The following is a 12,949-nucleotide window of genomic DNA, read 5'->3' on the forward strand; positions in this document are numbered from 1 at the left end:
AAAAAAGAAACAGGCCAGGCGCAGTTGCTCAAGCCTGCAATTCCAGTACTTTGGGAGGCTGAGGCGAGAGGACTGCCAGAGCCCAGGTGTTCAAGACCAGCCTGGGCAACTTGGTGAGACCTCATCTCTAGTATATATCAAAACATTAGCCAGGCATGGTAGCATGCACCTGTAGTTCCAGCTACTTGGAAGGCTGAGGCAAAAGGATTGTCTGATCCCAGTAGGCCGACACTGGGGTGGCCATGAGTGGGCCACTGTACTCCAGCCTGGGCAACAGAGTGAGACTCTAACTCACCAAAAAAAAAAAAAAAAGGAAACAGATAACAGAATTAAAAGTCAAAATCCCTTGTAATTGTATTAAGAGCAAATCAATTCCTCTAAAAAAAAACCTTGTTTTAACACAGGGGAACAAAATTTAGAAAGACTATTGTAAATAATTACCTTTTAATTATAGCCAACTTTATCATATAACTTATCACTACTTACATAGACCGTCTACAACAAGGTTGGACTTTTATTTTGCCCTGTATTTTCCTCTTTCTTAGATTTCTAATCCTTTAACTTTAGCACAAAAATTTCCCATGTAAAATACTTTCTCATATAAAATTATTATTTTATATCATTTTATGCCAAATAAATGTCTTACCAAAAATACATCTTTTTGGCATACTTCATCTCCAGAACTATGTATTAACATAAAATCAGCTGGGGGACCTGAAGAGGGCCATTTTTCCTCACTTTCTCTTTTACAGGATGTATTTCCCATTTTTTCTTTCTTTTTTTTTCTTTCTCCTTCTTTCTCTCCCTCTTTCTTTCTTTCTTTCTTTTTTTCTTTCGGCAGAAGGGAGAGAGAAAAAGGTCATGGAGAGGACCCTTCAGAACGCACTTAAAGAATGTACTTAAGAATCAAAATTTGGGATGCCAAACGATTTCCTAGGAAGTGAAACCAGCTCAGAGTAAACCAGGGACCATTAACCTAAAGTGAGAGGACCTAGGCCCAGCGGAAACCTATCAGAACCACCTGAGAAGTGCAAAGTTGGTGGAGCTGCAATGGACTCCTGCTGGTATCTAGCTCCAGGTTTCGGCAATTCCTCTGGCATTCCTGAATCCTCTGTGTCTGTTCATAGCAAGGCCAGGACTCATTACAATAAAATATTAACCTTGTGTGTGTGTGTGTGAAACCATCCAATTTGAAATCCTCCTAATTCTTTAAAATATGACCTAATGGAGAGTCTGAGGGTAGAGGTTCTGTTCATATTCCTCAAGGAAAAAAACAAAAAGATAAGGACCATAATCAGTTATGTCAGCTGTCCCTGGGTCTCTGATGGTCCCTGGGCATCTGAGTGTCCTTGGGCCTCCTTGTGACTGCCTGCACAGGGCTTCCTGTGAGTGTCTTGTGACTGGAAGTCGCAAACTAAAAACTCTTGGTTTTACCTTTCTGCTTTTTGCCTAGAATAATTCTTTGTACAAATGAGGTTTAATCAGAGGCTTTCCAACAGAGTCACTTGAAATTGCCTAGTGCATAAACTTTGGAGTGAATAAACTGTTTGGATGAACAGTTCATCTTTCTACTGACATCTAAGAAACCTTAGAGAGTTAATCTTAGTCAAATGGCCTGTTCCTACCCATCTTCACCAACCAACAGGTAGAGTTGCAGATCACTGAAGTACAAATCAGAAGATGCTGGCGGACACAAAAGTGAGGTTGGCATGGGGCTTTTGGAGAAGGAGTCGTGAGGTATGGGCAATCAGTTGGGAATGGCCATTTCCCATGCCTTACCATGCCATACTAAATGGCACCCAGAGTCTAAGGCTTTATCTGTCCAGCAGAAATTAGCCAGCTGCAGTAAGGTGACCAGACTTCCTTTTCCGAAAACCTGTCCGTAAACTGCATTTAAAAATTGCCAAATAACCTGATTGCTGAAAGTTGGAAATAAGGATTACTTTACTCCTCAACACCAAAGAAGATCTTGCCTCTCCATTGTTAGAAGTATAAAGAGGCCGGGTGCAGTGGCTCAAGCCTATAATCCCAGCACTTTGGGAGGCCGAGGTGAGAGGATTGCCTGAGCCCACAGGTTCAAGAACAGCCTGGGCAACTTGGCGAGACGTTGTCTCCACAATAAAATTTTTAAAAAAATTAGCTGGATGTGGTAACGCATGCCTGTGGTTCTGGCTACTTGGAAGGCTGAGGCGGAAGGATTGCCTGAGCCCAGCAAGTCGATGCTGCAGTGGCCATGAGTGTGCCACTGCACTCCAGTGGCTTGAGCCACCGCGCCAGGTCAAGCAACCTATTTCTAAACAAAGTTTTGGTCACAAGTTTCAATTCATACTGTTCTACTATTAAGTTTGCTTGTGTCACAAGGAACTTTTGAGATAATAGGAAAAGTTGCTGTTTAAGTTTTCTCTTACAGTGCCATGTCTCAGTGTCATGGTAACTCCCTACTGTCCTGTCTTTGGTCCCTATAGCCAGCCACCCCATATACCAAGGTCAGGCCTGGGTTTCAGTCAGTGTGTAGTTGTTTAAAAGAGTTATAAAACCCTGCCAGCTTGGTTGCTCACACCTGTAATCCCAGCACTTTGGGAGGGGGAGGCGAGAGGAATGCCTGAGCCCAGGGGTTGCTGAGACCTCGTCTCCACAATAAACCAAAAAATTAGCTGGGCGTGGTGGCGTGCACCTGTACTTCCAGGCTGCAGGAAGGCGAGGAGGAAAGATCGCCTGAGCCCAGCAGGTCGAGGCTGCGGTGGCCATGAGCGTGCCAATGCGTTCCAGCCTGGGCAACAGAGTGAGACTCTGACTCAAAAAAAAAAGGACAAAAGGAGTTGTATCCTGATAAGACGGTGCCCGGATGCCTGACCATCTGGTTTCCTAAATTATCGAAGCTTGCCTGTAAGAAACTCACTATCTACACCTAAGCTACGCTAGCTGTCCTGCCTCACATGCACGAAAACGCCCCGCACACGGCCCAGGCAGCACAGTGGCAGCTCCAACCTCACGGACCCCAGGCCGCCCCCAAACACCTTAAACGCTGCCCCGAGTACGCCCGCCCCCTGCCTTTCCGCCAAATGCACATCCAATCAGAAAGCGTCGTCCCTCCACGACACGAGACATGTCCAATCACAACGGAGATCCAGGGTCTTGCCCCGCCCCGAGGAGCTCTGGGCCAATGGGCGCCTAGGCTGGGGTGGACCAATGGGGGCAGCGCACAGTCCGGCCGGCGCACGGCGGCGGTTGAAGTCGGGCGGCCGTTGAAGTCGGGCGGCGGTTGAGGTCGAGCAGCAGCGTGAGGCGTTTGCAGAGCTCACTATGGTAAGGCCCCGGGGGATGGGGCGGGGGCGTGGGCAGGTGTCGCCGGGGAGCTGGCAGCCCGTGTCCAGACCCCAGACACACTCCCCCCGCAGACAACCTGGCGGGAGGGCGGAGGAGGCCGGCCACGTGGGGCGCGAGGACGGAGGCATCGCGGTGCAGGCCTCCTCGGTGGAGCGAGGAGGCCGGGGCGGGACACGGTGGCCCTGGCTTGTCCTCCCGGGCCGCGGGTCGAGGGCAGTGGGGGCCCCAAAGGCGGCAGCTGGGGGGTGGGCCCGGTGCAGCCGGCCTGGGTGCGGGAGGCCTCCTGTGGACACGAGGCTGATGGCCTCGACTTGGTGGAGGGACCCGGGAAGTTCTCAGGACAGCCGAGGGGTCCCGAGGAAGGAAGGGCCCTTCTCGCTCTCTGGCCTCGACCTCTCTACGGTGCTAAAAATAATGGAGGAGCCCAACCAGCCTTTGTTGATGCACGTCCCAGCTGTCCGTGTGTGTCGCTTAGAAATTAAAGCTCACTGGCCGGGCTCGGTAGCTCAGACCTGTAATCCCAGCACTTTGGGAGGCCGAGGTGAGAGAATTGCCTGAGTCCGGGGTTCGAGACCAGCCTGGGCAACTTGGCAAGACCGCGTCTCTCAAATTAACTTTTAAAAAATTATCTGGGCGTGGTGGCGTATGCCTGTGGTTCCCGCCACTTGGAAGGGTGAGGCAGAGGGACCACCTGAGCCCAGCAGGCCGTGAGTGTGCCACTGCACTCCAGCCTGGGCGACAGAGTGAGACTCCTACTCAAAAAAAAAAAAAAAGGAAAGGAAAGAAATAAAGCTCAGAATCTTTTTTTGATGGGCCCAGGTGATGCGTCTGCCTCAGCCTTCTGAGTGGCTGGAACTGCAGGTGTGAGCCACCATACCTAATTTTTTTAATTTATTGTAGAGAACAAGGTCTCACCATGTTGCCCAGGCTGGTCTCGAACCCCTGGGCTCAAGCAATCCTCTTGAGCCAGGAGCCACTGTGCTCGACCAGCTGAGAAGCTTTTAAAAGATTAGCTTATTCTTTTAAAAGCAACACATGTTCACATAAGTCCCAGATATCCAGTTCTGAATAGCTACAGATTGTCAGTTATTCTCTCAAGTAAAAATGGTGTTTCATGAAGAGATTGGCCAGTGCTGCAGCTCATGCCTGTAACCCAGCACTTTGGGAGGCTGAGGTGGGAGGATCGCTTAAGCCCAGGAGTTGGAGGTTGCTGTGAGCTGTGATGGGCCGCTGTTCTCCAGCCTGGGCAACAGAGCGAAACCCTGTCTTAAACAAGCAAAAAAAAAGTGGCTATTTCATCTTGCAACTCAAATGCAGGAGTGCTTTTTCTCAAGACAGCTGGACTTAATGTGCACAGGTGCTTTATGTTACTTCTCACTTAGTCGCAGCGCTGGGGGTGGGGATTTAATAAAAGTAACACAACTTGGCGAGACCTCATCTCTACAATAAATCAAAAACTAGCCGGGCGTGATAGCGCGCGCCTGTAGGTCCAGCTACTTGGAAGGCTGAGGCGGAAGGATCGCCGGAGCCCAGCAGGTCGAGGCTGCGGTGGCCGGGAGCGGCCAGTGCACTCCAGTCTGGGCGACAGAGTGAGACTCCAACTCAAAAATAAATAAATAAATAAAAGTAACACTTCATGGCTTCATCAAGGAACTTCGCAAATGGAACTTCTTTTTACTCTGCATGCCTCTGGTGGTGCCACTACCTTAGTCCCTGCGAGGAAGCCACCAGCTCTGCCCACCTTCATGATGTACCCTCTGTGCAAATGTCAGCACAGGGAAAGGACTGGATTGTTCTACTTCTATTAGGAAGTTGGTTTATCCGCTTGTATCCTGGAAAGGCCTGTGGATCCCTGGGGCCTGGGAACTCCCCTGAGGAATGTTGCTGGATAAGAGATCTGTAGAAGCAATGGGCCTTGTAAAGCAAAGAAGGGGAGAGCAGGAAGGGCTATGGTACCCCCGTCCCTGGTTTTGCTTCCATGGTTTCAGTTACTTGCAGTGCAGTAATTTAGATATTGTGTGTGTGTGTGTGTGTGTGTGTGAGAGAAAGCACATTCATGTAATCACTTTTATTATAGGACATAGTTATAATTGTTCCCGTTTTATTAGCTGTGTCGTTCCTCTCTTACTGTTCCTAATTTATAAGTTCAGCTTTATCACAGGTATGTATGTGTAGGACAGAAGATAGTGTGTGTGTGTGTGTGTGTGTGTGTGTGTGTGTGGTGTTCAGTACTATTTGGAATTTCAGGCTTCCACTGGAGGTCTCGGAACCACCCCTCAGCTAAGGGGGGGGGGCCTACTGTATTTGCAGAAATGCTGACAGGAAGTAATGCTTTTGGGTAAGAACAGAACAAGGTCATCTGCCAAGGTCATAGAGGGAGGAGTCTGGTCTAGGGTTTGAAAAGAATAGAGGAAGTTTCAAATCATGTTTGGAGAGAAGGTAGAGCTGATGAAAGAAATGTCAAATTTAGAGCCAGGTATAGTAGCTCACGCACTTTACAGTAGCTCCAGCACTTTGGGAGGCTGAGGTGGGAGAATCACTTGAGCCCAGGAGTTTGAGACCAGTCTGGGCAACGTAGTAAGACTTCAGCTCTACACACACCCACACACACACCCACACACACACACACACACCCACACCCACACCCACCATGATGGTGGGTGCCTATAGTCCTAGCTGCTTGGGAGGATGAGGCAGGAGGATGGCTTAAGCCATCATCCTCCTAGGCCTGGTTTTTAACAGGCCACAAACCAGTATCGGTCCACGGCCTGTATCGGTCCCCAAATACCTGGTTTAAGCAAACCCCCAAAGGACACCCGCACTTTGGGGAGCCATCACCCTCCTAGGCTTGAAGAGGTGAGGGAGCGAGTGGTTACTTGAAGTGGAGAGGGTAGCTTTGTGAAGATGGCCAGGTGCCCAGAATTGGCCTTGATGAAGGGATTCTGGCAGCCCATGGCCGTCTGGCAGGGAGGGAGCCAAGGAGGGAGTTCCCTGGCCACGCCCTCGTCCAGCCTCCCTCCTGCTGCCACCTGTCACTGACCCAACCAACTGGGAGCCAGAGGACAAGGATTCCCTGTGGTGCTGTCTATGTGGGTCAGCCTCCGGGAGTACAGAGTGGGGTGGAGGACCGCAGAGGGAGATCTAGAGGGGCCGACGGAGACACACACACAGGGACACCTGGCCTTGGCCCTGGCGAGCTGGACCTGCTCCAACTATTACCTGATCCTTTGGGCGGGACATATCAAAAACTGCTAGATAGCCTTCTGAGAACTACTGTGACTAGACATAGGAGTAGATTTTTGACATTACATGGCTTCCAGGTTGTAATATGACCTCAATTTTGTGTAGGCAGACATTTAGGTTCTGGAGCACATAGTAGCTAGGGTCGTCGAGAGTAAGTCCATTTTCACTGGATGAAGGGGGTCACGGAAGCCCCCCAGAAAATAAAGGTTGAGAAAGCCCAGAATTGGAGCACTGTACAGATATGCCCTTAGAGAAGTTCGCATGCCACGCAGCTTCCAGTGGCCTTGATGATGAAAGGGTGCTTGTGTTGTGTTCTGTTCCCAGCGCGAGTGTATCTCTATCCACGTGGGGCAGGCGGGTGTCCAGATCGGCAATGCCTGCTGGGAGCTGTACTGCCTTGAACATGGAATTCAGCCTGATGGCCAGATGCCGAGTGACAAAACCATCGGTGGCGGGGATGACTCCTTCAACACGTTTTTCAGCGAGACCGGGGCTGGCAAACACGTGCCCAGAGCAGTGTTTGTGGACCTGGAGCCCACTGTAGTGGGTAGGTGCTGGGGTCCTGGACAGCAGGTTTCCTGGGAAGCGAAGAGTTGTGGAACAGCCCCACGGAGGCTCCCATGAGTCCCTCTGCAGACAGGACAGGAGCAGCCAGCACATGCCCGTGGCACTGTTAGCTGAGAACCTGGGGTTCGTGATTAAAGTGTCTGGGACTCAGCTCTTATTTAGGGAAACCTGGCCTTTGGGAGAAGCAGCTTTGCTAGCAGTAAGAGGCTGTGGAGAGAGTCTCCCGTGGCTGCCTCAGCCCTCTTCAGGTGGCGCTGTTGCAGGGCGCAGGGGCGGAAGTTCCCTCCTCAATGCTGTGTGCTCTCATGCATGACAGTCTTGACCTGTGTCTTAGGCATAAGAGGTCAGCATAGAAGTGCAGGACAGAAGGCCCAAGTAGCTTCCGCAGAGGGCTGCAAAGGGAGAGCACCTTTGACGGCCCTCCGGGAGATGACACCGCTGACCTGGTGACTGCCTACCTGTGAGGGATTTTCACATTCTTCCTCTGATGTACTATGGTAGCAAAGAAATATGTACCCATGGAATGGCCGACGTGGGGGTGCAATACCTTATGTCCCTTCACTGCAAACCGGTGCTGCCGGCACCGCTCATGTGAACTGGCGTGACCGTCTAGAGCCATAAACGGCATCTGTGGGTTGTGCATCACACAGGGACATTGTCATAAGACATCCCAGGGTTGACCTACAGGGAACTGCTTGTGCTCCGTAGCAGTGAGCAGTCCTGAACGTGTCCATCTTGGTGAGCACACAGGCCTGAGGACTCAGGGCTCTCGGGTCTCTTCGCAGACGAGGTGCGCACAGGGACCTACCGGCAGCTCTTCCACCCGGAGCAACTGATCACCGGGAAGGAAGACGCGGCCAACAACTATGCCAGAGGCCATTACACCATTGGCAAGGAGATCGTTGACCTGGTCCTGGACCGGATCCGCAAACTGGTAAGAGGAGCACTGGAAGGCTTCACGTGGACGTTGTCCTGGACGGGAGGGCAGGCCTTGGGCTGCAGAGGGGAGGGCGGTTGGCCAAACTCAGGACATAGTCACGCTTCAGACTGAGTGAGCCTCGGCCTCGTGGCAAGGGCGGGTTGGGGGGCAGGCCTGGGTCTCTCCTTTCAGCTTTGCTCGGTTTCTGCATGCGGTGTGTGTTCGTTAGGGACCGTGTGGACTTGTGTGAGGCTGCAGGGCTAAGAGAAGTGACCCCAGCTCAGTGGAGGCTGGCGGAGTGGTCTCCGCAGGCCTCGGCTCACGTTGTCTGCTTTCTCTCAGGCGGATCTGTGCACAGGGCTGCAGGGCTTCCTCATCTTCCACAGCTTTGGGGGCGGCACCGGCTCTGGGTTCGCCTCTCTGCTCATGGAGCGGCTGTCGGTGGACTACGGCAAGAAGTCCAAGCTGGAGTTTGCCATCTACCCAGCCCCCCAGGTTTCCACGGCTGTGGTGGAGCCCTACAACTCCATCCTGACCACCCACACCACCCTGGAGCATTCGGACTGTGCCTTCATGGTGGACAACGAAGCCATCTACGACATCTGTCGGCGCAACCTGGACATTGAGCGCCCCACGTACACCAACCTCAATCGCCTGATTGGGCAGATCGTGTCCTCCATCACGGCCTCCCTGCGCTTCGATGGGGCCCTGAATGTGGACCTGACGGAGTTCCAGACCAACCTGGTGCCCTACCCCCGCATCCACTTCCCCCTGGCCACCTACGCCCCGGTCATCTCGGCCGAGAAGGCCTACCACGAGCAGCTGTCGGTGGCGGAGATCACCAATGCCTGCTTCGAGCCGGCCAATCAGATGGTCAAGTGTGACCCTCGCCATGGCAAGTACATGGCCTGCTGCATGTTGTACAGGGGGGACGTGGTCCCCAAAGACGTCAATGCGGCCATCGCCACCATCAAGACCAAGCGCACCATCCAGTTCGTGGATTGGTGCCCGACTGGATTTAAGGTAGGGCTGGGTGACGGGGAGTCCTTGGACCTTGCAGCGGGCAGCAGAGCTGCAGAGCAGTGCTGCCCCAGGAGGCCCACCCCCTCTGGGGAGCCTGCTTCTGCTCCATGGGCCTGGCTGTCGGTCAGAAGTTAGTGAATGGGGGGGGGGGGTAATGTAGTCACTGACGTCTCTGAACTTCCTTTTTGAGTCCTCACACTGTCATGTGTGTGGTGAGCTTTTGAAACACTTTTGTAAGAGGAGGTTGTTTTGAAGGATTTTTGTGCCCCTTTATCAGGAGGCAGAATTAGTGAGGAAGATGTAGGTAGAAATGTAGACGTTTTATTGGCATTGTAGAGATCCATGTGGATGGTATATACAGAGGGTACCAAAAAATGTATACACTTTTTTTTCTGAGGTGGAGTTTCACTCCGTCACCTAGGCTGGAGTGCAGTGGCATGCTCACAGCCACCCCAGCTTCAACCTGCTGGGCTCTGGTGATCTTCCATCTCAGCCTTCCAAGGAGTTGGAACTATAGGTGTGCACAGCCATGGCTAATTTTTAAAACTTTTTTATTGTAGAGACGAGGTCTCGCCAAGTTGCCCGGGTGGGTCTTGAGCCCTACGGGCTCAGGCAGTCCACTCACCTCAGCCTCCCAGAGTGCTTGGATTACAGGCTGAGTCACCGAACCCGGCCCGTCACTCTTCTTAAAGCCTGTGGAGGAAATAGTCTACAAGGAAGACCAGGCAGTGTATATTTTCAGAGGAAAGACAGAGTCCCTTCACCTGGACACCTATCATATGTCACAGTTGCTGAGACACAGCCCTCGGGCAGCTTGGGACCCAGCCAGGGTGGCCACCTCCACGGCTCCTCTTTCCCTTTTTTCTTATCTGGAACCATCTCTCTGCTGCCCTGGCACCCTGCCTGACACAGGGCAGGGCTCAGTGACTTGGTGAGGCGAGCCGAGCGTCCTCCCTGGTCATCCGCAGTGTGACTGGGGCACCTCCAGTGTCTTGTGTTTGAGGAAAAGGAACCGCTGTTTAGGGTTTGACGCAAGCTTCATGGGATGCTTTCTTCCCCGTCTCTGGCAGGTGGGCATCAATTACCAGCCCCCCACCGTGGTCCCCGGGGGAGACCTGGCCAAGGTGCAGCGGGCCGTGTGCATGCTGAGCAACACCACGGCCATCGCCGAGGCCTGGGCCCGCCTGGACCATAAGTTCGACCTTATGTATGCCAAGCGGGCCTTCGTGCACTGGTACGTGGGAGAAGGCATGGAGGAGGGGGAGTTCTCGGAGGCCCGCGAGGACCTGGCGGCTCTGGAAAAGGATTATGAAGAGGTGGGCGTGGATTCCGTGGAAGCTGAGGCTGAGGAGGGAGAAGAGTACTGAAGGGGATGCCGCAGGCAGGTGCTCCTCTCTCCTGCTCTCCTGGCCACCCCGGCGTGACCACTTTCGAGGTGTCTTCAATTAAAGTTTCTGGGTAAACAAAGTCTCTGTGTGGCGCTTCTGGGCTCTGCCCGCAGCAGCGGTGGGATCCCAGGTCCGCGAGGATGGTGGTTGGGGTCCCACCTGCACTGCTGGATGGGGTGGGGTACAACCTAGCCTACATGTTGCAGGAGCCCTGAAGTCGCTGGACCCAGGGGAAGTACTCCATATTTCGGAGACAAGGCTTCAAATTGGAAAGTTGTACCAAATTCTAGAGAAGCTGAATCAGGGTTTTCAACTGAATTTGCCGTGCTTTGGGGTTTTCTGTTGGGGACGTGCTGACTCAAGAGCTTAGACTGGAGAACTTACACCTGAAGTCTGTGGGTCGGGGAGTCCAGGCAAAAGCTACTGGCTTTTCCACGGCTCCCTGAACCGCGGAAGGCCACAACACAGCCACGCTGACTCACTGCTCTGTGGTAACCTGAAAGGCAGCGTTCTTCCTCTGCCCACACGCGGCCATCCTGCCCTCCACACTGTCAAGGGTCTTGGTAGGAAGTGTCCTGTTTTCCTGCAAGCGAAGTGTGTTGATGCCATGTCAAAGGCCTGGCAGCCCACAGATTTTCTCTCAGAACCAAGATCAGGCCCAGGAAGGTGAGCCACGTTTCAGTCACATGGTTGGTTCAGCGGTAGCACAACCAGGACCCGCAGAAAGAACTCATTCTAGTCTTTGTGCCTTAATATGTTCAAAAATGGGGGAGAATGTCTGGTCGGGAACCTCGGCTTTCAGAAAGGCTTTATCAGCAGAAGGACCAACACGTGGCCTCTGCAGGCGGCCTGTGTGCACCAAGTCTCTGCTCCATCCTAGGTGCTGCTCCATGAGGGCTCTTCCCAGGCCTGCCTCCCCAGCAGTCTGGTAGCCCTGGGCTGGCAGGGCATCCTCTGGCTGGTCCCTCGTGGCCACTGCCTTCTGCCAGGACCTGCACTTCCTGGGAGCAGTGCTGCCTTTGTCCCCTGAGGGGATGGAGCCCACCCGTCGGGAGTGGTGGAAGCCCATCACAGCACATCCTGTGGTGGTGTGCCCTGCACGGCACTTTTTTTTGAGTTGGAGTCTCACTCCGTCGCCCAGGCTGGAGTGCAGTGGCACACTCACAGTCACCCCAGCGTTGACCTGCTGGGCTCCGGGGATCCTTCTGCCTCAGCCTTCCAAGTAGCTGGAACTACCGGCGAGCACTACCATGCCCGGCTCATTTCTCTTTTTCGTTGTAGAGCCGAGGTCTCATCCGGACTGGTCTCAAACTCGCAGGCTCAAGCAATCCACTCACCTCTGCGAGTGCTGGGATTACAGGCTGAGCCACCGGGCCTGGTGCACAGCATTTTTGTACACATGTTTCTGCCAAGGCTTTGCATGTGAAGAGCCCCATATTGGCCCTGATCCTGAGGCTCGAACCGCTAAAGACAACCCAACCCCGAGAAGCCCTTGGCACGAATGCAGGGCCCTTTAGGATGTGTTGCTGGATGACACCAACAAGGAGCAACCGGGAAGGCCTCGGAGGGACGCTGGCCTGGGTCCATCTAGGGCGAGGATGCTGGATGGTGCACGTGGTCTGTCCCAACTGTGGTGGCCACGGAGGAGGGCTTGCTGCCACCTCCTTCCCGGGCACACATCCACACCCGACTGCCCACCTGAGCTGCCCCGACTGGCAGGCCCCAAGCCCTGAGGTCAGGTTTCTGATTTCGATCTTGGAAGCTCTTTCCCACGCTGTGTCCTCGAGTGCCCTGCGAGCAAGGATGAGGCTCCTGCTCTCAGGTTGGCTACCGGGCTCCATGCTGGGCTCCTGACGCGACGTCGCTGCCAGAGACTTTGCTTCCGGCCACTAGACAGTCACCCTCATGTGAAACCCACTGGTTCAGATTTTCCTTGATTGATAATTTGCTGATTATTGCTTTTTATGAAGACAGCTGGAAAGATCTGTCACCACACGAGGGCCAGAGCTTCTTTTAATTTCATTAATTTATTTACTTATTGAGTCAGTCACTGTCACCCAGGCCGGAGTGCAATGGCATGCTCATGGCCACTGCAGCCTCTACCTGCTGGGCTCAGGTTATCCTTCTGCCTCAGCCTCCCAAGTAGCTAGAACTATAGGCACACACCACCATGCCTGGCTAATTTTTTGATTTATTGTAGAGACAAGGCCTCGCCAAGTTGCTCAGGCTGATTCCAAACCCTGGGCTCAGGCAATCCTCTCGCCTCAGCCTCCCAAAGTGCTGGGATTACAGACTTGAGCCACCGCGCCCGACTTTTTATTTATTGCGTCAGTCTCACTCTGTCACCCAGGTTGGTGTGTGGTGGCACACTCACAGCCACTGCCACCTTAACCTGCTGGGCTCAGGCGATCCTTCTGCCTTAGTCTTCCAAGTAGCTGGAACTACAGGCGTGTGCCACCACACTGGCTAAGTTTGGGATTTA

The 12,949-nt window shown here is 53.2% G+C and overlaps 1 protein-coding gene across 1 annotated transcript; it reads left to right on the forward strand.

Annotated features, from left to right (window-relative positions):
• Positions 1-6,898: 6,898 nt before the first annotated feature.
• Positions 6,899-10,546, forward strand: LOC103271714 (tubulin alpha-3 chain). The gene is made up of 4 exons (XM_008069206.2): positions 6,899-7,117; positions 7,923-8,071; positions 8,399-9,079; positions 10,150-10,546. Exons 1-4 carry the CDS (start codon positions 6,997-6,999, stop codon positions 10,444-10,446), a joined length of 1,248 nt encoding a protein of 415 aa, XP_008067397.1. The 5' UTR covers positions 6,899-6,996; the 3' UTR covers positions 10,447-10,546.
• Positions 10,547-12,949: the final 2,403 nt, after the last annotated feature.

Source organism: Carlito syrichta, unplaced genomic scaffold (genome assembly GCF_000164805.1).
Source record: "Carlito syrichta isolate Samal-C Ts95f unplaced genomic scaffold, Tarsius_syrichta-2.0.1 Scaffold311854, whole genome shotgun sequence".
Lineage (NCBI taxonomy): Eukaryota > Metazoa > Chordata > Mammalia > Primates > Tarsiidae > Carlito > Carlito syrichta.